We start from the raw sequence: 16,355 nt of genomic DNA, 5'->3' as shown, positions 1-16,355 counted from the left end.
AAATTAGGTAAAATGAATCATTATCCCTTCCCTCAAGGGAAGCTTCAGTCACTGGGTATGTGCATAATTAGTTTTGGTATTTTACAGTAATCACCCCCTAGAGATTCCAGATTCCACAGTGAGCCAGGAACTTGTTACAAGTATATTTAACACTTTCTGGTACAAAGATCTATGAATATCCCATGGGTCCATATCATCTGGCCCATCTCAGGGTAATAGTCTTTGACGTTTTCATGCTGTTAAGGCCTGGCACACATCATTCAGATAACATTCATAATGTTAAATGTAATAGTCTCAAGATATGCCTGTGTTAATCGTATCTGTCACAGATGCTATAAGAAATTGCAAACTTTTCCGCAGAGTCTTGCTGGAGGGCAACCTGCTGTTTCTCTGAACCATTGGGTAGTATAGTTTATGTATTTTAATCTACACATTTGAAAATTGGATAAAAATTCCTCATAATTTGTTCTTATAGTGCTGCAAACTTATGGAAGCCCCTCTAGTGGCTCCAGAGTTGGGGCTGAATTTTTTACACTTAAAGAATTTTATGTATGAAGAATTCAGCGTATCCTCTCCAAAATTATAGCTCAGTGGTTTGAGCATTTGCCTGCTAAACCCAGGGTTGTGAGTTCAATCCTTGAGGGGGCCATTTAGGGATTCCAGGCAAAAATTGGGGATTGGTCCTGCTTTGAGCAGGGGGTTGGACTAGATGACCTCCTGAGGTCCCTTCCAACCCTGATATTCTATTAGTCTTCGGGTACAGAATACATTTTTTGATAATTGACAAATAAATCCAAGTTAAAGTTTAATTTAAAAATGGGTCCACTAAGGGACTTAGCACCCTGTGTCAGACAACTGTTGTGTCCTGAGAGATCTTAATAATGGAACTGTTCAAACTCTTCAGGCTTCCCATATAATTATAACTTACAGTTCATTGGCTACCTTTAAAGCAGCTTTACAGGAATAAAAGTAATTTTTTCCCTTATTCTTCATAACAGAAAGTTTCTCCTTCAGCAGGCCCTGATAAATTGTGTTACAGAAAATTATTAAACATTACCCTCTTTCAAAATGATTGCCATCATATAGCTCACAAGAACAATGAAGTTAGAGTTGCCATTAGAAAAAAGTTCTTCATGAAAATGGCCACTGTCTCCTATTGTTCCCAAAAGGAATGAAGCCTCGATGCTTGAGGAGAGATTGACTCCTGAGACATTCCACCATCCCTCAGGTGTCTTGGCTTTTCCATGAGGAAAAAATTGGAAGTCAAATGTTTTCAGAAACAAATATCTTCTAATTTAAGACTACAAACACTATTGTGTATGAATCTTAATTGTATGGTTACTGCATAATTGTAGGATGAGGTTAAGGTGCCTTAATTGTGTTTTTTCATATCTTACCATGTTTGGATATTTCTTAAATGTAACATTGAATTTCCTGGGTTTGTAATGCTTGTTGTTGAGATAATTACATCTTTTTTACCCTTTGTTTACCCATGTACTTAACCCTAAGGAGTTCAATATTTTATCTAGGAATATAATAATACAATTTTTCTTTTTAAAGACGTTGATGTGTGACCACATTTGCTATGAGAAGTTATAATGGCAGATGCAATTTCAAATGCGTTCCTAACAAAGCAAGTACTAGCGATTCAATACACAAAGTGCAATTTGGTTAAAATTAGATTTTTAGATGGTAGGAATCAAGCTTACCTAGTGTTCTGAATCCCTAATGTGAACTGGTAGTACATTTCAAGTAAAATAATGTATGAAATTCAGATTCTTGAGCCAGTTTTGTACTTTAAATCTTTGAAGTAATTATTTTCATTATCTGCTCCATCTTGATAGAAGACATCTCTCTCTCTCTCTCTTTAATGTTAGTTTTGTAGAGTTCAAGGCCAGAGGGAACCATTTGATCCCCTAGTCTGACCTCCTGCATATCACAGGCCATTAAATTTAACCCAGGTACACCTATATCTTTTACATCTGTTTCTTCCTTATCAGGAATTTGAATTAATCCTCTCAGTTAAAACTCAATTTTGAAACTAGCTTTTATTTACTACTTAGATAATAAATAATACTTAACATTTACATATTTGTTTACATTTACAAAGTGCTATAAAATATAACTAGTTTATCTTTCACAATATCTCTGTGAAGTGGGTAATTAAGCATTGTTATCCACAGTTTACAGATAGAGAAACTGAGACAGAGTGGTTCAGTGACTTCACCATGCAATACAGTGAGGCAGTGGCAGAGCTGGGTTCAAAACGCTGAAGTATTTGATTAGGTAAAATCTACTGAGTAATATTACATTAGGAATTTACGGGTCTATCCAGGGGTGAAAGTAAGTCTAGGGACTTACTGGTACAGGGCGGGGCTGGGGCCGGCTCTGGCCCCTGGAAGGGGAGGGGCCTCGGGCGGAAAGGGCGGGGCTGGGGGAGGTCAGAGGTCAAACCCTTTACCGGCAAGTGCCTCCTTCCCCCTCCCTGGGGTAACAGCGGCAGCCATGGGCTCTGGCAGCGGTAGCAGCGGCCGGAGTCCTGGGCCCTTTAAATCGTCCCTGGAGCCTGCCGGAGCCCTGGGGAAGCGGCGGCGGGGCTCCAGGGACGATTTAAAGGGCCCAGGACTCCGGCTGTCGTTACCGCTCCGGGCCCTTTAAATCGCCGTCCCAGCCCCGCCGCCGCTACCCCAAGGCTCCAGCAGCGAGGCTCTGGCAGCAATTTAAAGGGCTTGGGGCTCCAGCTGCTGCTGGGAGCCGCAGGCCCTTTAAATTGTGCCTGGGGAAGTCGATCCAGCCTGGTACAGCGCACCGGTTTACTTTCATCTCTGGGTCTATCTTAATTCTCCTATGGGAATTTCAGTTTTAAGATTGCTTGCAGCCACTAATACAGCTTTAACTGTATCCATATGCTGTGATCCCAGGCTAGATTAGGCTATGCTAAATGTGAGGGGAGGCAGAGGCAACCAAGACCAAAGGGATAATTTTAAATTTTCAGTTATTTAAAAGGGAAAACCCAAAACTGTAGCAGGAAAATAAATAATATAGGATATTACCAACTACCTACTAATTATAATAATAAACTGTAAGTTAACAACACAGTAACTTTTGTGAGCTTGTACACACTTCCTTACTTTGTACAGTTACACCAAATGCATCATTATTAATAAGAACAAAAGAAATTACTCTCAGCAGTATACTATGTCACTTCAGAGAGGAATCCACTTTTCCTCTCCTTCGTTGTAAGTCCAGCTCTACTCTTGCTGTCCTATCTTTTGCTTCTCTTCAGCTTGTAGTGCTTGTTAGATTCGTTGTTCCTGTGGCTGTATTTCTTTTCACTGAGTTTATCCACAGGTGTGGGTTTCTTCACCTAGTGGCCCCTCACTTCTCCATTATGTGCGTTTGAACTGTATACTTTCAACAGATTTTCAGACAAGTCATTCTCTGTTCATTTACTTTAGATCGGTGGTGGGCAGCCTGCAGGCCGCACGCGGCCTGTCAAGGTAATCCGCTGGTGGGCCGCAAGACAGTTCGTTTACATTGACCATCTGCAGGCACGGCCGTCCGCAGCTCCCAGTGGCCGCAGTTCGCTGCTCCCAACCACGGGGAGCCGCAGGAAGCGGTGTAGGCTGTTTTTTGGAAAAGAATCTGAAATGTGAATCCCAGGAAATATTCTTAAGAACATTTAGAAGAAGAATAAGAGAATTCCTACAACTCTGTATTTGGACTCAAAATGTATAAATTCTGCAGTATATGCATTCCTATGGTAACAGAATTATCAGTCTTTGAAGAAAAGACCAAGGACTCAGTAAGAGACAAACAAGTGGCCACTATGGCCCTCATTACATATTATAATATTCACCAGGCCATACCCTACTTAACTTCCTCCTCCCACATACCTTTGCTTTCCACAGAGTGCAGAGACTGCTCATTTTGTGTGCCACCTGTGGGCCAAACACACCAAGAATGGCAGGGAAGGTTAGGAGGAGATGGGACACAATGGTATATTGGAGAGTTTGAAGGGGTGTACCAGTGAGTATGCTCAGTGCAGACTGGAGAATTCTGCCTTTCTGAGATAGCATTCCTCCCATAGCACAGTCTGAGGCAATGTAACTCTGACCCATCTCAATTTGGTGCTGTAACTTAAAGGGATAATAGAACCGCAATACTGCTTTCTAGAAATCTCTATTGTGCTTTGCTCAAGCCATGGCTTACCACTGAAACAGAACATTAGCATAAACAAATATCTTAGCAAATATCCTCGTATTGGAGATCAAAGCATTTTTTTAATTATTTGTAAGAAATGGGGAGAGATATTTTCATTGTTTTTTAAAAAAAAGGCTTGCATAAACTTTTTCTCAAATATCATGATTTAAGTTTGGCATACAGTGTTGATGTTTTCACAAATGGATGATAGTACAATTTTACTCATAGACTCATAGACTATCGGAGTTTGAAAGGACCTCAGGAGATCATCTAGTCCAACCCCCTGCTCAAAGCAGGCACAATCCCCAATTTATTTATTTTTTTTATTTTTTTTTGCCCCAGATCCCTAAATGACCCCCTCAAGGATTGAACTCACAACCCTGGGTTTAGCAGGCCAATGCTCAAACCACTGAGCTATCCCTTCCCCCCCATTTAACTTGTCATAGCTGCTAATTTGCAGAAGACTGACACATGGAAATTCAGGGACAATAGTCAAGCTGACCATTTTTGCATTTGCTTTTTATGTTGATATGTTTAGGTTTTTTACAAACTTTTGAGTGAAATTTAACTCAGGACTGGTAATTGTTCATCTTCTGTGTTAAACAAGAAGTGTTTACCTTTGTTTCCTTAAGCCATCTTTCTATTGTGCCAGTAAGTAAACTGCAGAGAAACCTGCGAGAATAGTTGAATGCATTCTCCAGCTGGTGGTGGATGTGTGTGAGGGGTTTCTGATCACAGAAAGGGGAATGAGATGAAAGTGATAGCAAGAGGTAGTGTGTGATCATTGTGGTTTGGGGAAAAAGGGGAGTTCATATGTAACCCACATACTTTCTGGGTGTGGTGTTATGTCCCATCAAGTGGCACCGAGACCACTGAGAGAGAGAGAGATTGAGTCTGCTCTGCAGCCTTAGCTAACAGTGACTTGGCTTTTAGCTTGTGCAGTAGAGGCTCGTGGACTAAGCTCTCAGGTTTGATCCCGCCTGCTGACAACCGGGGTCTGTTGGCGTTACACAATGGTAAGCACAAACCTGAAGTGGCAATATGGAGGAGGATGAGTTGGTTGGACACAGGACCATAAGTAAGAAGAACCTCCTTTTAACATTATCTATTCCTCCAAACTATGCTGTGCCATTGTCAAAACAGACACTTAGGAAAGAGAATGGCCATACAACAGGTACCCCAGTTTACTGTAACAATGTGCCTTTAAAAAAAAATTTGAAAAAGTACTCAGCCAAAGCTTAATATTAACTATATGAAGCCTTCGCTCAAAGTAGGAGCATTGTAGAAATGGTGTGTAGTAACTGCATGATCTACCAGGCTGTGAAATAGATTTCTAACTAGTTAGAAACTGTTTTAAAAACAAGCTTAAAATCCACTTATGTTTTATTTAAGGTGCCATAGCTGCCTATCTGTTACCTTAGTGTTGTTTTTTTGTAAAGTAATTACTTTAGATAAAGTCACAGAATTAGGAATCTCTTGTTAACCAATGAATTAGATTGCTATTAAAAGCTTCTCAACATCTTTGTGTCCAATCTTTTAGGGAGAAAGGGTCTGATGCATCATGGCAGAATGACCAAGAGCCACCACCTGAGGTAAGTTTTAGTGGATCACCTGGTGTCCACTTTGAATTTGCCTTCAGTGCCTATGGAGAAGATATCTCATCCGGTGTTTATGGGGCTACTTCCCCATGTCTACCAATCCTTGTTGGTGTGCTCCAGCCTGGTAAGACAGCTTGGACCACTCTTGCTTTTTGTCAATAGCCAAGAAAGCAGACAAATTATATCAGATATCTTTGGAGGGGTTTTTATATTTCCATACACACCCTGCATCTAATTCATTAATAGTGACTGCTGCTAGTAGCAGGTTGAAGTCTGAACAGGCACACTTCACCTCAGCTGATAGAGAGGGAAAGAAGATTCTCTAGGAATAAAAATGTTCTTTTCTTGGTATTAGGGTGGCAAATTACCAAGCTGCTATGGTCTGTTATGAATTCCAAAGATGGCACTGTGTGTGCAGGATTTGCTGGATGACGAAAGGCAACTGGCAAATGCAATCCTAACAGAGATTCAAATTATCCAGCCTAGACCTCCCCCACTGCAACTTGAGACCATTGCCTCTTGTTCTGTCACCACTGAGAACAGCCTAGCTACATCCTCTTTGGAATCACCCTTCAGGTTAAAGGCTGCTATCAAATTCCCCCTCACTCTTCTCTTCTGCAGACTAAATAAGCCCAGTTCCCTCAGCCTCTCCTCATAAGTCATGTGCCCCAGCCCCCTAATCATTTTTGTTGCCCTCTGTTGGACTCTCTACAATTTGTCCACATCCTTTCTTTAGTGGGGGTTTCAAAACTGGATGCAATATTCCAGATTTGGCCTCACCAATGCCAAATAGAGGGGAATAATCACTTTTCTTGATCTGCTGGCAATGCTCCTACTAATGCAGCCCAATATGCCATTAGCCTCCTTGTCAAGAAGGGCACACTGTTGACTCATATCCAGCTTCTCGTCCACGTAATCCCCAGGTCCTTTTCTGCAGAACTGCCACTTAGCCAGTCGGTCCCCAGCCTGTAGCAGTGCATGCGATTCTTCCATCCTAAGTGCAGAACTCTACACTTGTCCTTGTTGAACCTCATCAGATTTCTTTTGGCCCAATCCTCCAATTTGTCTACTCTGGATCCTTTCCCTACCCTCCAGTGTATCTGCCTCTCCCCCCAGCTTAGTGTCATCTGAAAACTTGCTGAGGGTGCAATCCATCCCATCATCCAGATCATTAATGAAGATGCACAAAATTGGCCCCAGGACCGATCTATATGCACTCTGCTTGACGCTGGCTGCCAACTAGACATCGAGCAGTTGATCACTATCTATTGATCCCAACGATCTAGCCATCTTTCTATCCACCTTATAGTCCACTCATCCAATCCATACTTTTTTAATTTGCTGGCAAGAATACTGTGGGAGACCGTATCAAAAGCTTTGCTAAAGTCAAGGTATATCACATCCACCGCTTTCCCCATACCCACAGAGCCAGTTTGACAATCATTTGACAATTGTTGAAAGTACCTTCATTTTGTGGCAGCAGAACACCATTTCCATGACAAGGTGCTGCCATTTGGCCTGCCTCCAGCACCAAGAGTTTTGACTAATTGCCTCTCTGTCGTAGCGGCTCAATTGAGAATGCAGGGTATTTCTGTTTACTCTTATTTGGATGATTGGTTATTGAAGGCTGCCATTTGCAAGGATCTATTAAGCCTCATTGCTTTTACAACCACCCTTTCCTCAGACATGGGACAACTTCTGAATGTCAAAAAATCAAATCTCTGTCCATCTCGGAATTTTTATTCATAGGCTTCATATTGGACTAGGAGCATGGAAAGCCTTTCTATCATAGGACAGAATTTGTAAAAGATATTGCAATATATTTTAAACATTCAGATATGCAAGTTCACAGATGACACTACGATACTAATCTTTTCTCTGGGTCTCATGGCAGCTACTACTTACAAGATTCCATTTACATGTCTCAGAATGAGACCAGTGTAGCATTGGATGTCTTGAGTATATAAACAAATCTGTATAATCCTCAAATGTTAGTCATCATGCCTTGAGACATTCTGGACACACATGATGTGGTGGTCAGCAAACGTTTTCAGAGATGTCCAGTTCAGTCTCCTGTTGTTGGTAACAGTAACTTCATATGTGTCAACAGATGTTGGGAGAGATGAAGGGTGCATCTGAACCAACTTAAAGTTTGAGGTCACTGGTCTTTTCAAGAGAGTGGCTTGCACATTGTGTTGGACTTGAGCCATTTGTCTGTCCCTCAGATCATTCCTCCCTCACATGGAAGGTTTCTGCAAGTAGTTCTGCTATGTGTTATGCCAACAAATGTGGGTGCTCACCCTGCTAAGCTATGTGCGGAGGTGATTAGGTTATGGGACTGGTGCATTCTTGGTGACATTTATCCAGTGGTCCTACATTTAGCAGGTCAGAACACAATTGCAGATTGTCTCAATAGACACAGTTCTCAAATATATGAATGGTCGCTGAAGGATCAGTTGATTCAGAGCATATTTTCCAGTTGGGGTCAGCAAGACATGGACCTGTTCGCTATGAGTTTCAACAAAAAGTGTTGCCCTTTCTATTCAAGTGCAGACAGGAATAGTCAATCCATATCAGATGCTTTCATTCTACACTATGGAAAGGGGCCATCTGTATGCTCCCCTCCCCCCGCTTCCTTTGATTCAGAAGGTAGTGAGAAAGATAAGTCAGGCTAGGATTAAGATGCTTCTGGTTGCTCCTGCTTGGTGGTATCCACAGTGGCTTATGGATCCCCTTCAGCTGTTCAGTGGAGTCTTTGTATGTCGTCTTCTGTCTCAGCAAGGGGGCAGGATTCTTCATCTAGATCAGCAGTGCTTTTGCCTGATGGCCTGGGTGATCAGATTCTGGCTCTTGAACAGACATGTTCCTCATTGGTTCAGGATATACTGCTTAATTCTAGAGAGGTAGAATGTGTTACCATTTGAAATGGACCAGATTTGTGGCTTGGATGAAGTGAAAGTCTGATTTTCTGGTCTCAGCTTCCATACCTTGTGTTTTAGAACATTTAATGCACCTTAAAAACGAAGGGTTTATCTCATTCGGCTGACAACTGAACTTTCAAATAGATCTCTGCTTACCATTTTTTAGTAGCTGGTAGATGGCTGCTTGTGCATAATATGGTTAAGAAGTTTATGAAGGGGCAATGCATTATGCATTCCCCCTTTGAGAAATCTTGTCCCTCCTTGAGATCTTAATTTGGTTTTAGTTACACTCGAGAAGCCACCTTTTTGAATCCTTGGATGAGTGTTCCTTATCATTTGTCAGTTAAAATGGAATTCATTATTGTCATAACAGCCGAAAGGGTGTGAGTGAATTGAATGCCTTGATGGCTGGTCCACCTTTTATGTCCTTTCATAAACATAAGGTGGTTCTTAGGACTGATCCCAGTTTTTTCCAAAAGTGGCTTCTGATTTTCACATCAGACAATTAATTTGATGGTATTTATTTTCCAAAGTTGCACATTAATAAGGGTGATCTGTTTTACGTACTTTGGAAGTAAGAGCTCTTGCATATTTAGATAAAACTAAAAGCTTTTGACAATCATCTAGATTATTCATGTCTTATGCTAACAATCACATTGGTTATACAGTTATTCCCAGACTATTTCTAGATGGATTAAAATGTATTATTGAATGTTACACATGAGCAGACATTCCTGTGCCAGCAACAGTACAATCTCATTCCACTAGAGCTGCAGCGGCTTCTATTCTTTACCTTAAGCGAGTGTCTGTTACTGAAATTTGCAGAGCTGCGATCAGAAGTTCTGTACACACTTTTGCTAAGTATTATACTCTCGATTTGGCCTCACGGTCTGAAGCTAGATTGGGTAGAATGGTGTTTCAGTTTCTGTTCAGTTAGGACTGTGTTCTCTCCTCCAGGTTATTTTCAGCACCGCTTATCAAACTGCCTATAAATGGAGACTGCGAGGTGGCGGGTTGGGGCATGGCCGTGACTAGGAACCCTGCGTTCGAGACCCATGTGTCATGATAAGAGTTAAGCATGTGCTTAAATGCTTTCTTGAATTGGGGACTGGCTTACAACATCGGTAATGTGTGATGGATGGCTCTGTCACAGTTGTCAATTAGTGAGGTTGTGCTATATGTTTAATAGGCAGTAGGTTTACAACAAACAAAAGGAAGTATTTCTTCACATAACGCCCAGTCAACCTGTGGAACTCATTGCCAGAGGACATTGTGAAGGCCAAGACTATAACAGGGTTCAAAAAAGAACTAGATAAGTTCATGGAGGATAGGTCCATCAATGGCTATTAGCCAGGATGGGCAGGGATGGTGTCTCTACCCTCTGTTTGCCAGAAGCTGGGAATGGGTGACAGGATGGATGATTGCCTGTTCTGTTCATTTCCTCTGGGGCTTCTGGCTTTGGCCACTGTCATAGAATCATAGAATATCAGGGTTGGAAGGGACCCCAGAAGGTCATCTAGTCCAACCCCCTGCTCAAAGCAGGACCAATTCCCAGTTAAATCATCCCAGCCAGGGCTTTGTCAAGCCTGACCTTAAAAACCTCTAAGGAAGGAGATTCTACCACCTCCCTAGGTAACGCATTCCAGTGTTTCACCACCCTCTTAGTGAAAAAGTTTTTCCTAATATCCAATCTAAACCTCCCCCACTGCAACTTGAGACCATTACTCCTCGTTCTGTCATCTGCTACCATTGAGAACAGTCTAGAGCCATCCTCTTTGGAACCCCCTTTTAGGTAGTTGAAAGCAGCTATCAAATCCCCCCTCATTCTTCTCTTCTGCAGGCTAAACAATCCCAGCTCCCTCAGCCTCTCCTCATAACTCATGTGTTCCAGTCCCCTAATCATTTTTGTTGCCCTTCGCTGGACTCTCTCCAATTTATCCACATCCTTCTTGAAGTGTGGGGCCCAAAACTGGACACAGTACTCCAGATGAGGCCTCACCAATGTCGAATAGAGGGGAACGATCACGTCCCTCGATCTGCTCGCTATGCCCCTACTTATACATCCCAAAATGCCATTGGCCTTCTTGGCAACAAGGGCACACTGCTGACTCATATCCAGCTTCTCGTCCACTGTCACCCCTAGGTCCTTTTCTGCAGAACTGCTGCCTAGCCATTCGGTCCCTAGTCTGTAGCTGTGCATTGGGTTCTTCCGTCCTAAGTGCAGGACCCTGCACTTATCCTTATTGAACCTCATCAGATTCCTTTTGGCCCAATCTTCCAATTGGTCTAGGTCCTTCTGTATCCTATCCCTCCCCTCCAGCGTATCTACCACTCCTCCCAGTTTAGTATCATCCGCAAATTTGCTGAGAGTGCAATCCACACCATCCTCCAGATCATTTATGAAGATATTGAATAAAACCGGCCCCAGGACCGACCCTTGGGGCACTCCACTTGATACCGGCTGCCAACTAGACATGGAGCCATTGATCACTACCCGTTGAGCCCGACAATTTAGCCAGCTTTCTACCCACCTTATAGTGCATTCATCCAGCCCATACTTCCTTAACTTGCTGACAAGAATACTATGGGAGACCGTGTCAAAAGCTTTGCTAAAGTCAAGAAACAATACATCCACTGCTTTCCCTTCATCCACAGAACCAGTAATCTCATCATAAAAGGCGATTAGATTAGTCAGGCATGACCTTCCCTTGGTGAATCCATGCTGGCTGTTCCTGATCACTTTCCTCTCATGCAAGTGCTTCAGGATTGATTCTTTGAGGACCTGCTCCATGATTTTTCCAGGGACTGAGGTGAGGCTGACTGGCCTGTAGTTCCCAGGATCTTCCTTCTTCCCTTTTTTAAAGATTGGCACTACATTAGCCTTTTTCCAGTCATCCGGGACTTCCCCGGTTCGCCACGAGTTTTCAAAGATAATGGCCAGTGGCTCTGCAATCACAGCCGCCAATTCCTTCAGCACTCTCGGATGCAACTCGTCCGGCCCCATGGACTTGTGCACGTCCAGCTTTTCTAAATAGTCCCTAACCGCCTCTATCTCCACAGAGGGCTGGCCATCTCTTCCGCATTTTGTGATGCCCAGCGCAGCAGTCTGGGAGCTGACCTTGTTAGTGAAAACAGAGGCAAAAAAAGCATTGAGTACATTAGCTTTTTCCACATCCTCTGTCACTAGGTTGCCTCCCTCATTCAGTAAGGGGCCCACACATTCCTTGGCTTTCTTCTTGTTGCCAACATACCTGAAGAAACCCTTCTTGTTACTCTTGACATCTCTGGCTAGCTGCAGCTCCAGGTGCGATTTGGCCCTCCTGATAACATTCCTACATGCCCGAGCAATATTTTTATACTCTTCCCTGGTCATATGTCCAACCTTCCACTTCTTGTAAGCTTCTTTTTTATGTTTAAGATCCGCTAGGATTTCACCATTAAGCCAAGTTGGTCGCCTGCCATATTTACTATTCTTTCGACTCATTGGGATGGTTTGTCCCTGTAACCTCAACAGGGATTCCTTGAAATACAGCCAGAAGACAGGATACTGGGCTAGATGGACCTTTGGTCTGACCCAGGAGGCTGTTCTTATGTAATAATATGCAGACCCACTCAAAGAAGAAATGAAGGTTATTTTCTTCCCACCTGCCTTCCCCTCTTTCTCAGCCCTTTTGTTCTGTGTCTCTGTGGTGGTGGTGGAAGGAACACAGGTGGTAGAGGGCACTGCATCCCCTTATATAGCCTTGCCCTCAGAACGTTTGGAGATGCTGAAGGAAGATGTGGCAGGGGGCGTGAGAGCGCTCTTAATGGATGCTGCTTGGAGAAGGTTCTATCATTAGGCACCACTAGGCAGTGCAAAACCCATATGTGTGAATATGCAGAGCCATCTCGAAGAACTCCAGTTTACAAGTAAGAAACCTTTCTTTCTGGAGACTGTTTCCAGAAACAAGTTGTGGAGCTATCCAGCAGTAGTTCTTCTCTGAGAGCATTGCCATTACATTCCTATTTGTGGAATGGGGCTCATTCCACTTTTCTCAGCATCACTTGAGCTTTGGAACAGCCTTCAAAAACCAGGGTTTACTGGTGCTATACAAGAGCTCTCTCCAGTACAGGCTACAAAAGGGTCCCTAGCAATCTTACATGGATGAAGGACCTTCTTTTTCGCCCAGTCACTTTTCTGTAATTATGATCCAATACTCCTTTAATTTCTAGTATTAAACCATATTCTAGTTAGCTAGGGTCTGATTTCTTCAGGTATTTAGGTGCCTAAATATTCAGAGGTGTGCCTAGTAGGATTTTCAAAAGCACTGAAGCACCTAACTCCTATTCTCTCACACTTAGGTCAAACCATTTCAGGCCTCTTTTCCTTGTTCTCTCTTTAACATATGGGCTTAACGCCATGGCGCCAGGTTTATATAACTTTTGGTGGGTCTGTGGTGTCCATGCTCCACCAATATTTAAAGAACGTGGACCCAGCTCCACCAGTGTTTGGGCTTACCAAACTTTGGGGGGGCCCATGCTTCAGGGTGGTCTGGGAGGCTAGTGGGGGGCCTGATGCAGGCAGCAGCAAGTGACCCAGCCCCAGCCCACCCCACTCTGCCCCACCCCGCTGACTCCCGGCATTGGGGGATGGGGCAGAAGCCTGAAAGAGGCAGGGGCTTGGGGGAAGGGGTGGAATGGGGGTGGAACAGGGGCGAACTGGGGCCAGGTCGCTCCCTGCTGCCAGCGCCAGGACCGCCACTAACCCCCCAGGTCGCCCTGGACCCCTCATCCCACTGAAGTGTGGGGCCCCCTAAAGTGCAGTAAGCCCAAACATTGGTGGAGTCAGGCCCACATTCTTAAATATTAGTGGAGCACAGGCACCAGGGACCCATATAACTCTCTGCCTTAACACTTTTTACTGGCAAGTTTGTAATTTTCAAGTAGGTCTGGATTAACCATGAACTCAGTTGTCCCATGCCTTGGGCCCCCATCTTTGGGGTCACATGATGATATCTGGGCAGTTAAGCCACACAGCTTTTTCTAGCAAACTCTGAGATTGGTCCATTTGCTACAATGCTCAGGGGAAGTCGTTGCAGCTCTTCCATAAGGTGATTCTTACAGTGCATTAAGTGAAACAAAAAAGTTAGCTGCAGGAGGTACATTAGTTGTTCTAGGGCGGGAGCAAAGATTATGCAAGGTCTTTTAAGAATCATGACTGGAAAAAGTTGCTGAAAGGTTTTTTCAATCATAAACATTATATTGGCATATACTTCATGACTTTTATGGTTCGCTTATGAATGTAATACAAGAAGTCTGAATATAGCAATGTGCTGGTCTGTGTTACCTTTTTAATGATTTTTGTTTAAATCCAAGCATTTCAGCAGTGTGTTAGCTCACTACCTTTAATAGAAACAGGTGCCCATTTTGTTTTTCTGCACTTACTAATATGGGTTCTTAGTATAGTAGCAAAATAATTTTGGCTTTAGTTATGGTTTTGTTTTATTTCATTTTTTTAAGTCCAGAACAAAGGAGCAAATTCTCAAAGAACTAATCACACCACAAGACTTCTTCATAGTGTGTGGGTGGATGCTGTGACATTTTAATGAGTAATATTAATCTTAAATGAATTGTGTTAGCCAGATTTCCAAATGCTGCATAGCCAAGCTAAATCAGAATACAAATGTTGCAGAAGTATTGAATGCATTATAATAGTGGCAAATGGTCTTTAAAGATCAATATTCTTTAAAATAAAGAAGTATTTTCCTCTTGTTACTCCAGCTTTCAGCAAGCAGTGTTCTTACCACCACCATGCAGGTTTAAAATTTACTTTAGTTGTGAAACTTCTATTGTATAAAATGTGTATATTTTATATTCTGTACGTGTGGATAATGAATTAAAGTAAGAGACATTAAGTTAAAATGTATTGGTGTTTTCTTCTTCGAGTGATTATTCATGTCCATTCCAGGCAGGTGTGCATGCCAGCCGGAAGATTTTTCTCCTAGCAGCGTTCATAGGGTTGGCCTGGGCGCCCCTTGGAGTGGCGCCTTCATGGCACCCAATATCGGGCCCTGCCGACCCCCCACCCCCTCAGTTCCTTCTTACCGCCCGTGACGGCTAGCTGGAACTTTGCTCGCTCTTAGAGCAAGCGCCTTAGCAGTGTCTTTGTTCTGAGTGTAAACAGTTATTCTCTATAGTTGTACTTTTCATATAGTTAGCAGTGGTTTGTTAGATAGTTCGTTTCCCCTTTGGGGGTATGCCCAGGTCTCCGGGGTTTAAACTCTGTGAGTCCTGTGGAAAGTTTATGCCCAAGAGTGATCCTCACTCATCTTGCCTGCAGTGCCTTGGTGAGACTCATCAAAAGGACAAGTGCCGCATTTGCAAGGGTTTCCACCCAAGAACCCGTAAGGACAGAGAGCAGAGACTAAAACGCCTGCTCATGGAGGTGGCTCTGAGACCGCAATCCGACCCGAGACCCAACGGCCCGGCACTGAGCATGTCCTCTTCGCTGTGCAGTGCTCGAAATGGGCCGGGCTAAGGATTCTAAAGCCCAGTGGCACTGCCACTACTCGGGCCATAGGGCGTCAGCCTCAGTTCGGCACCGTTCACCATCTCCCGTGCCAGTAAAGAAGAGGCTGGTGAGGGACCGATCACCCCCCTTGAAGCCTAAGGGGCCGGCGCTGTCCACGAGTGGCTTGGGACAGACCGCCTCTGCCTCGCTTCCGGCCAGGGTTTCGTCAGTTCCTGCCCCGGCCGGGGTCCAGTCGAGTCTGAACCCTCCTCGATCCCTGAACCATCTGGTGGACATACAACCACCATCGACGCCGGAAGTGTTTGAGGCGGCAACGGACCTGATATATACAAATGCACAAAGCCTTGGAAACAAGCAGGGAGAACTGGAGGTCCTGGTGATGTCAAGGAACTATGACGTGATCGGAATAACAGAGACTTGGTGGGATAACTCACATGACTGGAGTACTGTCATGGATGGTTATAAACTGTTCAGGAAGGACAGGCAGGGCAGAAAAGGTCGGGGAGTAGCACTGTATGTAAGGGAGCAGTATGACTGCTCAGAGCTCCGGTACGAAACTGCAGAAAAACCTGAGTGTCTCTGGATTAAGTTTAGAAGTGTGTGCAACAAGAGTGATGTAGTGGTAGGAGTCTGCTATAGACCACTGGACCAGGGGGATGAGGTAGATGAGGCTTTCTTCCAGCAGCTCATGAAAGCTACTAGATCGCATGCCCTGATTCTCATGGGTGACTTTAATTTCCCTGCTATCTGCTGGGAGAGCAATACAGCGGTGCATAGACAATCCAGGAAGTTTTTGGAAAGCGTAGGGGACAATTTCCTGGCGCAAGTGCTAGAGGAGCCAACTGGGGGGGGTGCTTTTCTTGACCTGCTGCTCACAAACCGGGTAGAATTAGTGGGGGAAGCAAAAGTGGATGGGAATCTGGGAGGCAGTGACCATGAGTTGGTTGAGTTCAGGATCCTGACGCAGGGAAGAAAGGTAAGCAGCAGGATACGGACCCTGGACTTCAGGAAAGCAGACTTCGACTCCCTCGGGGAACGGATGGCCAGGATCCCCTGGGGGACTAACTTGAAGGGGAAAGGAGTCCAGGAGAGCTGGCTGTATTTCAAGGAATCCCTGTTGAG

General features: G+C 43.9%; 1 protein-coding gene across 4 annotated transcripts in view; it reads left to right on the top strand.

Annotated features, from left to right (window-relative positions):
• Window positions 1–16,355, top strand: part of NAF1 (nuclear assembly factor 1 ribonucleoprotein) — a 76,586-nt gene that overhangs the window by 46,590 nt on the left and 13,641 nt on the right. For 2 of the 4 annotated variants that reach the window (XM_073341512.1, XM_073341511.1), the window contains exons 6-7: window positions 3,459–3,500; window positions 5,744–5,795. In XM_073341512.1, coding sequence (XP_073197613.1) covers window positions 3,459–3,500; window positions 5,744–5,795 — 94 coding nt within the window. The remainder of the gene's footprint in view (window positions 1–3,458; window positions 3,501–5,743; window positions 5,796–16,355) is intronic. The other 2 variants (XM_073341515.1, XM_073341514.1) reach the window with 1 other exon arrangement.

This window comes from Lepidochelys kempii, chromosome 4 (assembly GCF_965140285.1).
Source record: "Lepidochelys kempii isolate rLepKem1 chromosome 4, rLepKem1.hap1, whole genome shotgun sequence".
Lineage (NCBI taxonomy): Eukaryota > Metazoa > Chordata > Testudines > Cheloniidae > Lepidochelys > Lepidochelys kempii.
Note: the sequence above shows the minus strand (reverse complement) of the source record. Positions and strands in the feature narration are given on the sequence as shown.